The sequence below is a fragment of the Peromyscus eremicus genome, chromosome 1 (genome assembly GCF_949786415.1).
Source record: "Peromyscus eremicus chromosome 1, PerEre_H2_v1, whole genome shotgun sequence".
In the NCBI taxonomy this organism is placed as follows: Eukaryota; Metazoa; Chordata; class Mammalia; order Rodentia; family Cricetidae; genus Peromyscus; species Peromyscus eremicus.
This window is the reverse complement of record NC_081416.1, coordinates 115,534,686-115,551,743: the sequence shown is the minus strand read 5'-3', so window position 1 is coordinate 115,551,743 and position 17,058 is coordinate 115,534,686. Positions and strand designations below refer to the sequence as shown.

General features: G+C 45.1%; 1 protein-coding gene across 1 annotated transcript in view; it reads left to right on the top strand.

The window, feature by feature from the left end:
• Efl1 (elongation factor like GTPase 1) overlaps nt 1–16,535 on the top strand; it is a 126,780-nt gene extending 110,245 nt beyond the window's left edge. Inside the window, exons 19-20 of the mRNA XM_059272071.1 lie at nt 11,096–11,280; nt 16,193–16,535. Of these exons, the coding sequence (XP_059128054.1) occupies nt 11,096–11,280; nt 16,193–16,381 (374 nt within the window). The 3' untranslated portion in view covers nt 16,382–16,535. The remainder of the gene's footprint in view (nt 1–11,095; nt 11,281–16,192) is intronic.
• Nucleotides 16,536–17,058: the final 523 nt, after the last annotated feature.

Below are 17,058 nucleotides of genomic sequence, written 5' to 3'. Positions count from 1 at the left end.
CTTAGCTGGGGTCATCCTTGTAGATTCCTGGGAGTTCCCTTGCATCAGGTTTCTACCTAACACCAAAATGCTCCCCCCTTTCCAGTCATCTCTTTAGTACTCTTCCCTCTCCATCTACCCCCAACCTGATCCCTTAAGTTCCCTTACCCAGGGAGATCTCTTCTATTTCCCCTTCCCAGGGAAATCCATGTGTCCCTCTTGGGCCTTGCTTGTTACTTTGCCTCTGTGAGTCTGGATTGTAGCATGGTTATCCTTTACTTTACAGCTAGTATCCACTTATGAATGAGTACATGCCATGTTTGTCTTTCTGGGTCTGGGTTACTTCACTCAGGATGATTTTTTTTCTGGTCTCATCCATTTGCCTGCAAATTTCCTGATATCATTGTTTCTAACAGCTGAGTAATATTCCATTGTGTAAATGTACCACATTTTCTTTATCCATTCTTTGGTTGAAGGGCATCTAGGTTGTTTTCAGGTTCTGGTATTACAAATAAAGCTGTTCTGAACATAGTTGAGCATGTGTCCTTGTGGTATGATTGAGCATCCTTTAGGTATATGGCCAGGAGTCATATAGCTGGATATTGAGGTAGATTGATTTTGTGAGAAACCGCCATATTGATTACTGAAGTAGCTGTACAAGTTTGCGCTCCCACCAGCAATGGAGGAGTGTTCCCCTTTCTCCACATCCTCTCCAGCGTAAGCTGTCATTTGTGTTTTTGATCTTAGCCATTCTGACAGGTGTAAGATAGAATCTCAGAGCCGTTTTGATTTGTATTTCCCTGATGGCTAAATATGTTGAACATTTCTTTAGGTGTTTCTCTACCATTTGAGATTCTTCTGTTGAGAGTTCTCTGTGTAGGTCTGTACCCCATTTTTTAAGTTGGATTATTTGGTTTTATGAAGTCTATAGTTCCTTGGATTCTTTATATATTTTGGAGATCAGCCCTCTGTCAGATGTGGGGTTGATGAAGATTTTCCCACTTAATATTTTGTTGAAGCTATATCATCTAATTTACTAAAGAATTGAGTTTTTTAAAAACCAGAGACTTTATATATTAAAATCTTGAGAGGGGAAATACACGATTACTAAGGGCCTTTTCTTTTGCAGCAAATGTATGTTTTTTTTTTATATACTTTAAGATCTTTGATTAAGTTTGAATTGATTTGTGTGTATGCAGGGCAGGAGATGTAGATCTAATTTCATTCTTCTGAAGTTGGAATCCAGTTTTGCCAGCACCATTTATTGAGTAAGCTGGGTTTTTTTAACCAGTTCACGTTTTTGATACCTTCATCAAAAATTGGATATCCTTAGCTGTGTTGAGTTTATCTCTGAGACTTACATTCCATTGGTCTACATGTATGCTTCTCTGTCTGGTGCCATGCTGTTTTGTCACCATGGCTCTCTAGTATAGTTGAAGATGGTATAATGTGATGCTCTACTTGTGTTCACAGATAGGTTGTTTTGGCAGTCTGTGGTCTTTTGTATTTCCATACACATTTCAGGATTGTTTAGTCTGGCTCTGTGAAGAATGTCATGGGAATCTTGATGGGCAGTGCATTGAATCTGTAGACTACTTTGGTCACACCCCCACCTTCACAGTATTTCTTTTACAGTCTGGGAGCATGGAAGGGCTTTCCACCATCCGGTGTCTTCTTCAGTTTCTTGTGTCAGCGTCTTAAAATTGTTCTTGTAGAGGCCTTTTACTTTCTTGGTTAAATTTGTTCCTAGACTTTTTAAAAGCTATTATGAATGAAGTATTTTTTGTACTTTCTTTCTTAGCAAGTTTTGTGGTGAAAGGTCTGCCCAGTAAGGATATAACCCAGTTTAGCAGCCCCATCCCCACCCATTACAGCGCCTTTGTCCCTGGAGAACAAGCATTTCAGCTTGGTAACCAGGCCATCCTTACATGGTAAGAATAAGCCACCATTCTTGTCCACATAGCACAAAGGGGATATTGTGAATTCTCAGCCCTGAAGAAGAACCCCTTGGGCTTTCTAAAGCCTTTTAACTACAGCTGCTGTATCAGCTCTCCTGGTTTCCCTCTTGTTAGAAGCAGCAGCATTGGGGATCTCAGGAGATGTGGAAGTGGGGTTCAATGTGGCTGCTCTGGTGTCTGTTCAATGCCATTTCCCTAGGGCTTATTTTCTTTAATAAAAGGGGAGAAAACAGGGAAAGTAAGTGTTGGTGGGTTGTGAAAATTGACGTGAGAACACTAACACCATTCCTCGAAGTGTCCCAGACACAGTAGATGTCTTCTTCTCTAGGAATCGTGTAACTGTGAGTGGTGAAGATAGTATACAGGATGAAAGTTAACTGGAGACTTATTGTCTCTCCTGGATGTAAGGTCCTTTGAGTCAGTACATAGTTAATTCCGTTCTAAGTAAGTTTGCTTTACTGATTACTTCCCAAAAGAAGAATCTGAGGTAGGTTTGTTTGTTTGTTTGTTTTCAAAAGAAATTTAGGCTTGTGTCACAACAAAGTTCTTTGAGACAAGCTGAATGTCTATAACAGCATTTCAAAACAGTGTGACCAAACGAGTCAGGTAGATTTCATCACAGAGACTACTGGGTGGCAGTCCGTCCTGTGATGGAGGTCTCTAAGGGGCCTGCACACAGATTCCTCCACTTCTTCTATGGTAGCATACCCACTGGCCCCTCATCAGCCTGTCACCTAACTAGTCTGTCCCCAGACGTTAGTCTGCATTTCCCTTGAGAGCCTTCTTAAAGAGACAGAGAGGTCCCCAGAAATCCACAAAGATACTCCACTGTAGACTACTGGCAATGGTCGAGAGAGTGCCTGAGCTGACCTGCTCTGGTGATCAGATGGCCGAACACCCTAATGGTCATAATAGAACCCTCATCCAGTGACTGGTGGAAACAGATGCAGAGATCCATGGCCAAGCCCCAGGTGGAGCTCCAGGAGTCCAACTGTCAAGAGAGAGGAGGGATTATATGAGCAAGAGATATTGAGACCATGATTGGAAAAAGCACAGGGACAAATGGCCAAACTAGTGGAAACGCATGAACTGTGAACCAATAGGTGAGGATCCCCCGTGGAACTGGATCAGGCCCTCTGGATAAGTGAGACAGTTGATTAGCTTGAACTGTGTGGGAGGCCCTCAGGCAGTGGAACCAGGACCTGTCCTTGGTGCATGAGCTGGCTTTTTGGAACCTAGGACCTATGCAGGGACACTTTGCTCAGCCTGGGTGAAGGGAAGAGGGGACTGGACCTGCCTCAACTGAATCTACCAGGCTGGGCTGACTCTCCAGGGGAGTCCTTGCCTTGGAGGAGGTGGGAATAGGAGGAGGATTGGGGGGGGAGGCTGGAGGGTGGGAGGAGGGAGGACAAGGGAATCCGTGGCTGATATGTAAAATTAAATTAATTATAAAATAAAAATATTTATTAAAAAAGAGAGAGAGAGATAGAGCTGAAATCAAGAGACAGTGATTCCTTCAAACTCTTGAGAGCTCATCTGCATTCTCTTTTACTTTGGCAGTCTGGATGCCACATCTATTTCTGAATGTCTGGCAATGGGCAGCTCAGCTCTTCCCATGATTAGACAGCATCTCCTTCATTGAGCATAAAGTCAGTCTCCTGTGCCGTTCAGCCAGATGTGTACCACTTCTCTGTAGCAGTGATTTTGTATTTGAGAACATTAGTTCCCTACTCAGGAGAAAGCTACCTGATCCTTCCGCTGTTCTGTGGTTTTGTGGCCTTTCACTGTTCCAGTGGTCCTTTGAGCACATTTCACTTGGTCAGCATCCTTCCTAAATAAAGTAACCATGTCTGAACCCATCACCCAAGAGACCCGCCAGGAGACAAATACTGCTACCTCTCATGTGAGTAAGCATTCTTCTCATGAAGTTTAGGGATTGAGTCTTATTGGCCCATTTTTGTTCTCCAAGACATGTCTTCCCGCTGCTGCCCCAAAATCAGGATCCATACTGTGGTGATTGCCTAGACTGTACAAAAATTGGGTAGTCTCATGACCTCTTTTATTTATGTATCAATAATCTGAGTCTATATAATTAATTTTCTTGTTAGATATTATGTAATAAGCAATGCAACTGTACAAAAGAGAAAAATGTCCAAAAGATGTAAACTCAGCACATGGCTTCCTTTTCCTTTTTTTTCATGTGTCAGTCAGCAGTCAGTGAATCGGGTGTTTGCATGAGGCCGAGTCCCTCATGGCAGCACTGCTCTGGTTCTCTGAGAAGAAGAGAGGTCTTTGCTCACCTCTCTCTCTCTCTCTCAGAATGGGGTCTTGCGGGTGTAGAGAAGGGGAGCTTTCTTGCTGTCCCTATGAGCTTCATGCCAGCCCTGCCCAGATTGTGGACACATTCTTTGTTTAGGAGCAGTGAGAAGGCCCTTCCGTGATGTGCTGGAGCTTTTATTTTGATAGGTTCCATTATTATAGGCGTGCTGGACACTTAATCAGTATCCTCCACTCACTGTGTAAAAGTTAGCTGTGGGCTCTTTTATTTATGTATCAATAATCTGAATGTCTGAAGGATCATTCATTGTTGATGTGTTTTTCTTTCTCATTTTGCCATTCTTTCCTTGGCGTCTGTTGTCCTGTGCCTGGTTGACTTGGGTGCTTGCTTGTTTATTTTTTCTTTTCTCTTTCTATGTTTGAAACGGTCTTTCTAAAGTCACAGTCTGTAGTCCTCCCCTGGGCCTCCACCACTCAGATAAGAGAAGCACGCTTCCTCCCCAGATCCCCATCAGTTCTCCTGAGCATTCCAGCGGGCACGGCACTGGCCGTTGGTCTCCTGCACAAAGCTGTGCCGCTAAGCTGCATCCCGGCTTTTGTCCTTGGTTTTCTGAAGAGACAAGTTTACAGCATAACATGGAAGCCAGAGGCAGCTGTCCTGTTACCAGGTTGAAAGTCCCGGCAAACTGTCTGGTCACTGGAAACCACACCCGGCTGTGTGTGACTTGTCCTCCCTAGGATAGTACTCCAAGGTTCCACCTGTGATCTTGTTCTTTTATCTTCTCGGTGGCACACCTTCCCTGGCTGCCATACACAGTTGTGTGACTTCCCAGAGCCAGATTCCTGTCTGGACCCAGGTCTTCCATGTGCAGCTCTGTTTTTGGTTTGGTTAGAATAGACATCGGTCTCCACAACCAACATGCTACCACCCCACCATCATGAATGCTTCTGGATCCTTTTACCCCTTCCTCTCCTGAACTGCTTTGGAGTGTGGTTCCTGGAACATCTCTCCTTAGGCCTGTTCTCCCCTGGCATTTGGGGCTCTTTGGTATGGACAGCTAGGAGTTCAGGGTCCATCAACACAGCTGTTGACATGGTTTTTCTTTTGTTTTCATCTTTTTCTTCCAAAGTCCATAACTTCAATGGAAAAAGAAATGGAGAAACTTACCCTGTTTCTAAAGCCTTTTCCTTCTTGCCAGGATCTCTGGGGATCTTCCAAGATGACTTCAGACTCTTTTGACTGTTCATTTCAATTCTCTAAGAATCAACACAAAGAGATTTTAGGTACTTTTTATTTAGCAGAATGAGTTTCCTTGGTTTTTTACTTTTTTTTTTTACCATTTTTTTCTTTTATAGTTTATTTATTTTTATTTTATGTGCATTGCCACATGTGTTTTGTTTTTGTGTTTTCTATGTTTTGCCTGCATGTATGTGTATGTGAGGGTGTCAGATCTTAGAGTTACAGACAGTTGTGAGCTGCCATGCGGGTGCTGGGAATTGAACCCGGGTCCTCTGGAAGAGCAATCAGTGCTCTTAACCACTGAGCCATCTCTCCAGTCCTGGTTTTTTATTTCTTAATTCTTCCTGTACATATTATTAAAACCTATCCTTTACGTGGATAGAATTACATATGATCAAAATGGGAAACTTTGTAGGAAAATACTCATTTCCAGATTATTTTATCTTGGAAAAAGATCCCAAGAAATACTCTGTTTTACTTTAAAAAACACTTTTCTAAAGGTATCTATGGCTCTATTGTTATTGTTGTTTATGCATGAAAATTCCCTCTAATGGGCTTGTTTGGCCATTATAAATACTGTTTACTTTGTCGTGTGACCAATCACTTGTCTATCTTTGTCTTTCTTCAGACCTGTTACTTTTGTCCAACAGTTCTAGAATTTTAATCACAGCTATGATTATTGCTCTGATTTGACACGTAGGAGTCAGTGTTGGCGTTGTTAGAGCATATGCACTTGAACAAGCTGGAAACATCCTGACTACCATTGTGCTTATAAAGCCCCTTTTCTTCCCCTTCATTTGAAGTCCTTTGTGTGTTTGACCAGCAACTCATCATTTTCAACAAGGTCTTGTTGAGCTGCATGTGTTAATCCTTAAGTCAAGCACGATTCTTGCCTTGGCAGAGGAATTAAGGAGACAAAGTTTCATAATACTAAGTGAGTAGAGTAAAATCCAGTTGTTGAGTGTACTGGTTTTCCAGTGACATGTTATGAGAAATTAGGATTAGTGGAATGGGAAAGAGGGTAGGTCTTTCCAAAGTGATAGGATGTTGAAATGGGCCTGGCTGGACGGAATCATTCCAGGCTCAGCCAGCATCTGCTGCTGTGGCACACAGACAAGTCCAGCCGAGCTGATGCTCGTTCCTGATTGGCTTTAGGAACCGTTCAGCCCAGATACTGTGCTGGTTAAACCCCTTCAGACTGACACCGAGTTAACAGTCCCATTGAATTGGGGTCCTTAGCTAGTCCCCTCAGAGGATGTTCCGCTGCCGGTTGGTTCCGTATCCCCTCCTGATTTGATTGTGCCTTCTGTGTCTGTAGGTAGTTGATAGTGACAGTACAAACAGGAAGCTGTGCCTGGAGAGTCACGGAAGACCTTCCGGGGCCAGGTCAGCCTGCCAACTTCCTTGAACCCTGTAGCTGAACTTGTTTGTAGTAGCAAGCAGCCCACACGCCCAGCATGTCTGCAGCTTGCTTCAGCTCAGCTTGGTCTCATCCACCCTGTTAGCTACATTTGCTTGATGTCACATTCTGGGAGCTCAGTGACAGAGCAAAGCTTTCGTGTGACTTTATTTGTAAGACTTAAAAAATACCCATAGTGTCTGTATGTCTGTGTTTATGTTCGAAAGTTGTCCACATGTGTTACCAACAGTTACAGAAATCAGGAGAGGAAAGAAAAAAACCTTGGAAATCAGCCTTCTATTTTCCATTTTACTTATTTATTCATTTATTTATTGTCACCCCTTTCCTTGGAACGTTGTGCATAGGTATGACTTTATGGTATAACTGATTTAATATTTTTACTTTACTATGTTCTTTTTAAAGCATGCCTCTTTTTGGCCACTTATTCGTAATTTTCATTTTAACCTCTGCATAATTCCTATGAACTTGATGTGCTATAATTTACTGACCTATCACCCCCCATTTGGAAATTCATCATTTTATCTTTGTTATAAGAGAAAATATGCTGTGATCAGCTACTTTCTATATTCAGAAAGACAACAAACCTTTCTTTGCCTCCCATCTTTAGAGATTGTAGATTAATCTTAGTTGTTACATTAGATGAAAGTGCATGTTAATCTGTAATTCATGAAGACAATGCTCCATGGAGCTGCATGGAAAGAGTTTAACTTTCAGTATCAGACAGTACAAGTTGTTCGTGAGTGTCCTTGAGTCTGAAAAGAATGTTTCTAGGGTTGGACTAAGATGACATAGTCTAGGTGAAGGAGCTGTGGCTGAGTACAAGTCTTCTGACATAGGCTGAGCTGTGAGCAGTTCATTTGGGCTGGGAAAGCACACAGCTTGTGCTCTATGCACAGGAGCTGAAGTCCTGGTAACCACCAGGCCAGGTACAGGCTGAAGCTGGGCTATGCAGTGTGGTCATAATCCAAACCCTTCCAGCTGATTGGTTGTTGGTGTTTGCTTTTCCTGAAGCATTTTCTCATGGTACCATCCATGGAACATGGGGTCTGACTGCACATGAACAAAGGAAGGACCTCCTGGTCTGGTGCCCCTGTGCCAGTGAAGGGATAGCAGAGCATTTACAGTTAGCAGCCTGGGCCAGAAACCCTGTTGATTTCCTGTGACAGCAGTAGCAGCATTAGAAGGTGTCTCAAGGCTTCTAAGCTTTGGGCACACCCATCACAGGAGCCCAGTGACTGTGGAAAGTTTTATTATGATGTTTCCCTTTCTTCGGTGACCCATTACTATGCCTCAGTTTTAGGATGTAGTTCTAGTAGAATTAAAATTGAATGGCTCAAAAGTACATGATTAATTACATTCAGTTTCAATTACAAGTATTGATCCCAACTGTTGATATGGCCCCCGGAGGAGAGGACTTGCCAGCCTGAGCAGTAGCAGTCAACAGTTTATCCTCATTAGCCCTTATCATGGCTCATTTGCCCCAGTTTCCCTGTCCTTTCTGACACCCAATGTTTCCTACTCACTTTGATAGACTACCTTAATTGTTTTCTGAGCATGTGGGGCTAGGCAGAAAGCTCAGAGGGTGTAAGCGCTTGCCCTACAAGCCCGAGAACCTAAATTCCAATCTCTAGAGCAAATGCAGAAGCCAGATGTGCAAGCATCTGTGACCCCAGAACTTCTATGGAGGGAGCGGAGGGAGAGACACTAGAAGCCCCAGAAGCTCGTGGGCCAGCTAGCCTGGTGTACACAGCGGAAAAACAACAGATACCGTGTCTTAAACAAGGCAGGAGGTGAGGACCTACTCCTGAAAGTTGTCCCCTGACCACCATTCCAATACTGTGGCACGTGCGCACGCGTGCGCACACACACACACACACACACACACACACACACACGCACACTAATAACAAATAAAATGTTTTCTTAGAATAAGATAAAGATGACTAGTTCGTGTATACTGGGTATTTTCTTAAGGGCTGTGTGTGTGTAAGAGAGAGGAACTGTGCTAGTGGAGAGAGAAGCTATGTAGCAGAATGGAGATTATTTAATAAAAGTAATAGTTCTAGCTTTTTCACCATTTACAGACTGGTCTTGAAATACTGCATTATGCGAGGCAGGTAAAAAAGCCGTATCGGTTCAGGTAGGGAGACGGCTGGGCTACAACAGGAAATTCACAGTCTGTCACGGAGCACTAGACCAGAAAGCTGTCTTCATGTGGCTAAAAGGCTGGCTTACAGAAAGGGATCACACATGCCCCACATGGTAACGCTAGGACGGTGGGCAAGAACTTCAGAGATCTTCAGATTTTAGGCTCAAGACTTGTCTAGCTGTCAAAGGTAGAAGGGGCTGCCTCGGGCGGGGGCAAGCAGGGTTTAGGAAGTACATGCCAAATTTACCTGACTCATCGGGTCAGGTTTGCTGAGCCTCAAGAGTTCCCTCCAACTCACTGTCCCATGATTCTGTAGCTGGCATTCCCAGTAGTAATGACAGAGCAGGGCTATCCCTAGAACTTGGTTTGCCTCTTGGGCTATCCCTAGAACTTGGTTTGCCTCTTGCACTTGGACTTGAGTTTAGAAGGAAGTCGGCTCCACCGTGATGTGCAGTGGTCATTGTCAAGTTGGGGTGGAGGCAGGTGAGAGGTCCAGCATAGGTAGAGTCTTAGGAATCTCCCCAAGACTAGTTTACCACAGAAACAATATGTGAATTAGTTCTCTAAGCGAATGAGGCTTCACAGAATACTCACACCATCAGGAATTACAGAAATAAACAATGGTAGCCCGGGAGCCAGGTGCGAAAGGAAGACTTGGCAGAGGCGTACCCGTCAGAGGTCTCCAGTGCCGCAGAGAGGTCGTGAGAGTGAGGTTGAGAAGTACACTGGGTAGGAGCATAAACATTAGCATCCAACTCCAAGAAGCAGTTTAGTAGAGCCCAGAGCTGCTCAAAGAGCCTGGGTGTCACAGAGCGTTTGAGGAAGAAGTTTGAAGCTCCTGCTTTGAAAATGTGGGGGAGGGGAAATGGGCGCAAGCGGGGTCGTCAGACAAGGGGAGAGAGTGCCTTCTGCAGCTAATAGAAGGGCCGCTGTCTTAATCCTCACTTCTGCCCTTGTCCCCATTGCCCCTTCCTAATCACCGGCCACAGAGGGAATCTGCAGGGAAGGTGTGAGGCCCTGCTGCCCTGTGCCCTCGGTTCCTGGGTTAAGAAACAAAGATGGGTGAATAGAGGAGGCTGCACCAGTCACATCCCCTTGTACTGAGAGAAGGTCCAGACCTCAGTTTAGGTAGGCTTTACCTCTGCCAGCTGCATCTGCACACTTCCACATGCGCAGATCTAGTGAGCATGCTTGCCAGCTTAATTGATCTGTTTCTCTCAATCCGTTCTGCTTACTAGTTGAAAGGATTCCCTGAGCACCCACAGACATCTGTGCAAGGTGCCACTCCTAGAGGCAGACGTGTCCCTCCTGAATATAAGGCCAAATCTCACCTCCAAGCAAATCATAACTGTCAAGCAAGAGCAGTTGCTAACACTTAGAGATTGTTACCAGATAGTAAAGACTGCAAGCGTGATCCATCTCCAGGAGAACAAAATGCCCGTGCTCAACACCACTTCAGTATTATCGAGCAAATATTTACATGAATGTGGCTTTTGATTGGTGTAAAAATGCCATTGCTAGTCACTTGGTTACTGAACTCAAATGGTCTCGGTCACCATTTGATCATCATGTTAAGACTACACATAATTGCTAATGCATTTTAATATTGTAAGATTCCAGTAACGTTCTTCTCATTGGATTTCATACCCAATAACTCTGCTTGTAATTCCAGAGGTCGAGTTCCTTAGATGTCATTGTGGGAATTGTCACTAGGGGACAGTTGGGACTCCTGTTATCTTTTATATGTAATTTGTTTTCTGATTTTGCCCTTTTAATTAGCGGTTAAATAGTCTTTTTTTTTTTTTTTTTTTTTTTTGGTTTTGGTTTTTCGAGACAGGGTTTCTCTGTGTAGCTTTGCGCCTTTCCTGGAACTCACTCTGTAGCCCAGGCTGGCCTCGAACTCACAGAGATCCGCCTGGCTCTGCCTCCCGAGTGCCCGGCGACATGGTTTTAATATCAGGATTATTGAGAGCATGCTGAGCCACGGCTGTATCCTCACTGGACGTGTAAATCACTGTGGCTTTGGGTCAGGTGGTGATCGGTCGATGAACTTGGGTGTTTTGGTTTTGCAGGCCGAGTCTATGCTGTGTTGTCAAAGCGAGAGGGTCGAGTGCTTCAGGAAGAAATGAAGGAAGGGACGGACATGTTCATCATCAAGGCCGTGCTGCCCGTGGCGGAAAGCTTCGGCTTTGCGGATGAAATCAGGAAGAGGACCAGTGGCCTGGCTAGCCCACAGCTGGTGTTCAGCCACTGGGAGGTGAGACGCAGCCCCGCCCGCCCGCCCTAGGACTGGCCCCGGGCTGAGTGAAGCTGGCCTTCCCTGGAGTGGGGGCCCAGGCAAGGGGCCCGTGAAAACTGGCTGATAGCACCGTTTGCCTTCTCTTTATAATGTAAAATTGGAGAGACAGAACGTTTAATCCGTTTTCCTCCTGCTGCAGATGGATATTAGGTTACAGAAAAGTGACAGCTGGTTTGAAAGTGAACCTTGAAGGACTCTCTTCCCTAGAGGGTAGGAGGGTGGGGAGAGATTCTCCAGCGTTTGGAGGGGAGAGCTCTTGAAGGGGGGTCTGCAGATTGTCTCTGTAGTCTTCTGTCGTTCTGGGGACTGGGGTTCTGTGGCTTCCCCAAGAGGAATGGTGTAGCTGGCACAGCCCTTCCAATCCACGTGTGTGGAGTCAAGTGAGCAGCAAGTCCTGTAATCACAAAGGGACACTCAAAGACACGTCGCGGGGAAGAGCAGTGGGTTGTGAGTAGAGTGTGGGGGACGGGTCCGGGAAGCCGTCCTGAAGAGGTCCTTACAGGAAAATTAGCAATTAACCAGCAGAGAGAACGCGTGATCAGAAGGAGCGTAGGCCAGCCAAGGAAAACTAAAAGAAAAAACTAAAGCCACAAACAGAAGTCTTTTAAATGAAAGCCGAAGAAAGGGTGTTTCCAAAAAGCAGTGTTTTCTTGTTTGTAGAAAACCTAAGTAACCTCAGTTCACTTCTTTGTAACTTGGGAGAAAACAATGCTGTTGTCATCTAGGCCTACTTTTAGATATTAATTCTGCTGTTTATTTGGACAAAGTGCAAAGACTTCACTTCTGAGATAACTTATGTCAGAACCTCACCTCAAGCTCCATGGTGAGGCCTTGCTGCTCAGAAGAGGATTTCCTTTTTACGTCCTCGTCTCTCACTTTCTCTAGCCTGATGACGTTCTTTCTCTAGGACCTTTTAAACAGAGAGCTTAAATTTAGATGATTAATGAAGAGTAAAAATAATCGAGTAAAACCATTCTTTCCAAACTGAGATTTATGATCAAGTAAGCCAGCCAAGACTGGTGACATTGGGAGAAGCTGGCTTTGGACAGGGCACATGGGATTTTAATTCAGCGGCCCTGTCACCTGGATTGGTGTGAATGCACTTTCCAGTCCAAAGCCCTGAGCGGTCTGCTTTCCCCTAGAAACCTTAAGATCCTTAACGTCAGTAGAAAGAAGCTGAGTGCCTGACTTAGCTGCATTATTTAGTTAGTACAGACTGCATTTCAAATGATTTTTCTATGACGTTTCTCTTGGGTTTTTGCATTTTTGAGTACTAACTGATGTTTTGATGGTTTCCTTCATTGCCTTCCTCTCTGTATCTCATTGTGTAGAAAACAGCCCTAAGAGATTTACGTCACTGTTAACTCTGAGCTTGTAGGTAGTCTTTCCCCAGTTATCCAGAATTCTGGCTTTTCAGCCTGGGCTTTGGTTTTGACACTGTTTTTACATAAAACACAAAGCAGTGAGAGGCAGAAGTAGATTTGAAGTGGCAGTGCCTGAAGATTGGGAACTGTCTGCAGTGTCCTGGGTTCCGCTGGCCAGGTGTGTGACACAGGGCAGCACAGCCGAGTGTTGTTTGTAACGGAGTGGATGGCTCCACTTCTGAGTGGTGACCTTGAGAGGTACAGCAATGGCCTCATCGGGGCTGCCCTTGCTAAACAGCTTTCAGAACTCAGACTTCTGCTGTCACAGGCGACAGTCGTCCATCTCACAAGGGTGGCCTTGGTCAACACCACCACAGAAAACTGGGTTATAGTGTCTCTGAACTGAACACAGCGTGTTAGGTACATAATGCCTGGGACTGTCTATAAACAGAGCATTCAGAGCTATTGTACCGGCCTCACCATTGGATGAGTGATACATCATATAGTCTATTTTTGTTTTAAAAGCTTGTGAAAGGAGGGAGACACGAAGTTTCTCAGGATGGCCATGAACTTGCTATGATACGCAGCACAGCTAGTCTTGAATCCCTGATCCTCCGCCTCTGTGCCTCTGTTAATAAGGTGACATGTTTACACCACCAGGCCTGCCCCCCCAAAAAACAAAATTTAGACTGAGTCTTTCTTTGAAGATGATTTTATTGAGCCTCTTTAAATTTTTATGAGTGGGTCTGGGAAGAAGGCTCAGGGGGGTCAAAGAGCTTGCTGTGCAAACGTGAGAACTTGGGCTCAGATCCCCAGCTCCAGTGTGGAAAGTATGTGTGGGTGCAGATGCCTGTGATCCCAGCCCCGGGAGAAGACGGCAACGGGCAAATTCTGGCTCATTGGCCACTAGCCTGGCAAAGACCAGGCATCTTCCTCTGGCTTCCATGCACCCATTCATAGCCATGCGCGCCCCCCCCCCCCCCCCCCCGCACACACACACACAAAGAAAGTTTTCCTTCATTTCCTAATTGGCAAATATGTTATGGAGAAAAAATGCTCTAACAGAGGCATCCCAGAATACAGTGGGCACGCAGGCCAAGGGTATTTCTCCTTCTAGTCTGAGAAGGCAGTGCAGAGCTGGCGTGTGGCTCAGAGTGACAGCCCAGGCTCATCCTGGCTTTCCGTGATGGCCACAGCTGCATCCCAGCTGACAGGGCTGAGGAAGAGGGTCCACTCCTCCCTATAACACACAATAGAGTTTGCTCATACTACTTCATCCATATCCCATCACCCAGAACCAACCATATGACCACATCAAACAAGGTCCTGTCTAAGGAAGCTGGGAAATGTAGTCTCTAACTAGGTCAGGAGTCCACAAACTGCTGCCCGTTGTCTGTTGGAGTAAATACAATTTTATTAAGAATATAGCCTTACCAGTTCACCCAGGTAGTTTCCGTAGCTGCTTTCAAAAGAGTTAAATAGTTAAGATAGAATTTTTTGAGGTGTGTCTAGCTCTTACAGAAGTATCCTTGTACCCCCAAAATCCATGTGGCCATGTGCCCATCTGTCACAACAGAAACAGGAATGGACAATGTATAAGAACAAGGTTTGCCAGTGGGTGAGTCCTTACACAAGGGCCGTGGTGAGTTTTACTGTCCTTTGTGTCTCCGAATTTTTCCTTTTTTTGAGTCTGAATTGAACTTACACTCTTAGTAATGTTTAAAAAAAACTAGTGTCTGGCTCAGCTGCAGACAGTTATTTTTAAAAAGGCTCTTAATTAATTTTAGAGAAAATTTTTGTGAAGAAAACGTCTGTCCTGGTAATACCTTCCTTCTGTCCTTCTCTTGCCACCTGCCATGGTCCTCGTTCCAAAGGTTCAATCTTTGAAAGTCTAAAACGACATTGTAATTGAATGCCACTGATCTAGTAACCCCCCCCCCCCCCCCGACACACACACACAAACACTTATGTTGGTTTAGAAATAGCATGGTTGTTGAGATCTGCCTTCTCACTCCAAGGATTTTTCTCATTTGTGTTCTGGCATACCATGTAATTTACAATCAAGAGCTTTTGAGAGAAAGTGCTTCAGAAAATAGAGAAAATAAAATTACAGGCATTTTCCACGAGGAAACCTTTGCAGTCAGCAATCTGAGAATTTCTTTCTAAGTTTTAGCCTTCCATGAAAGGGGGAAGAAAAGGAGCTAATAACAGACACAAGAGAAAGTGTTCTCAGCAGGTGCTGCACATGCATGGCAGCCTAACCCCAGATCCACCGCTTGGTCCTGAGGTGACCCTGTGGGAGGCTGGTGAGGAAGGCGGGACCGGAAGAGCTCCCGAGAGGTTATGTTGTGTGTGTTGATTCCCACCTGCCTGACCCAAATGAAGTGGAGCTCCTAAAGCTTTCCTCACTAGGGGTGTGTGTGAATGTGTACATGTTTGTATGCATGTGTGTGTATGCACACATCTGCATGAGCGTGTGTGTCGTGTGCACACGTGTGTGTCTGTATCTGTGTGTTGACTGGGCCACAGCTCTCACTCGGGTGCCTTCTTGTTAGTTAGAAGGTGGTATACACTATTAACTGTTGAGTTGGAAAGATTGATCTGAGGATTGAGCTCTGGGCAGTCAGGTTCTCTGTGAGCCAGTGAAGAAGAAGCACCCTCCCTCCATTCTCTGCTCTGTGGTCTAGAGAGACCTTTCTGTAGTTCCAAACTGGACAGCTCTCCCGTGTTGGAGTTGTTTTTGGTTTTGTTTTTTGACATGTTGATGCTGGTAGCTTCAGGACGTCCACACAGGTGTGAGAGAGGTGGAGGTAAAGGGCAGAGGCCCTGTGCAGGTCGGACTCAGCACACAGCAGAGGATCATACAGCCAAGACCCTCAAGGAGTCCCCAAGGGAAGAAGTCGGTGCATACAGACAGCAGCCCTGGGAGCCTCTAGGAAAAAACAGCCAACCTCGGGTGTCTTTAGTGGAGCTTCCAGCTAAACAGGACCCATTACACAGAAAGTCCTGGGTTCAGTCTTCAACACCGCATAAACCAAACGTGATGAGACACATCTGTAATCACAGTGCTTAGGAAGTAGAGGCAGGAGCATCAGAAGTCATTTTCAACTACTTAGTGATTGCTGATCCATGATGGGCTACATGATTGGCTACAAAAACAAGATCAAGACCGTGTTCTTGTAAGTTGATCATTATTAGAGACAAAGGCAAAATTAATGAAGACCTATTTAGATACATCCTATCAGGATAACTTTCTCATTTTCATTAAAGATGAAGCCATTTTTTCTTGCTTGTCTTATGAAATGACTCCATGAAAAGCTAGAATGGCAGGTGTTACAGGTTTGTTGAATCTGCCCCCACTTTGTCACAGCTCCCGGGATTCTTCACATTTGTATGTTACCATTTTAGGGAGATAAATGTCCATTGCTGTACTTGCTTCGTTAGCCAGAGACTGATGAAATTTGCCATCTGCTCACCCAGCCTGTCCTGTCACCTTCCCTTACAAGGTCATTCCCAGTGACCCCTTCTGGGTGCCAACCACTGAGGAGGAGTACCTGCACTTTGGGGAGAAGGCAGATTCTGAGAACCAGGCCCGGAAGTACATGAATGCCGTGCGGAAGCGGAAGGGCCTCTATGTGGAAGAAAAGATTGTGGAGCATGCGGAAAAGCAGAGAACGCTCAGCAAAAACAAGTAGCTAAAAGAAGTAGCTACAGCTGGTGGTGGGCCTTTTCTTTTTAATGAATTAACAAGTACTATCAAGGGTATAATTTGGGAAAAATCTCATTTTGATAAATGATCTATGTGGGTTCACTTTCAATAATAAACCTGGTCTATATATTTTAAAGGCATCAGAGAACATACTTTCAACGTGTTTCTTTAATTGATTCTGGTTCAGGGTCAAAGGTGACTACATTGTGGAGAGTCATTACCGCCACCCTCAGCTAGAGGTGTGTGCTGAGGTCAGGGTGGCCCTCGGAGCTAGCACTGTTGGGCAGACCCCGTGGGCAGGGCTGCATCCCTCAGCCCTGAGCATCCACTCGGTTCGCATTGGCCAAGCATCCGTCATACGCTGTGTGCCAGGGATGTCCTCCCGTGAACTTCACCTGGGTTTCTGACTTCATCTCAGTTACATCAGTGGAGGACCACTTACTCGGAGAGCAGCTCCTTTTTCAAAAGTGCCAGTCAGCTGCAGTGCTGGCTGGCAAGAGCAGCCCGCTCCGGCCTGTGCTCTGTGCTCCTTAGCAGAGGACGCCACTCCTTCCTAAATTAGTGTCAGTGAGCATTGTGCCCTGCCCTTTCTATTTAAAAAGGAAAGGAATTTCTGTGATTGCCGTTCCTTCTTAAACATGCCAAAGGGCTATAAGCTAATGT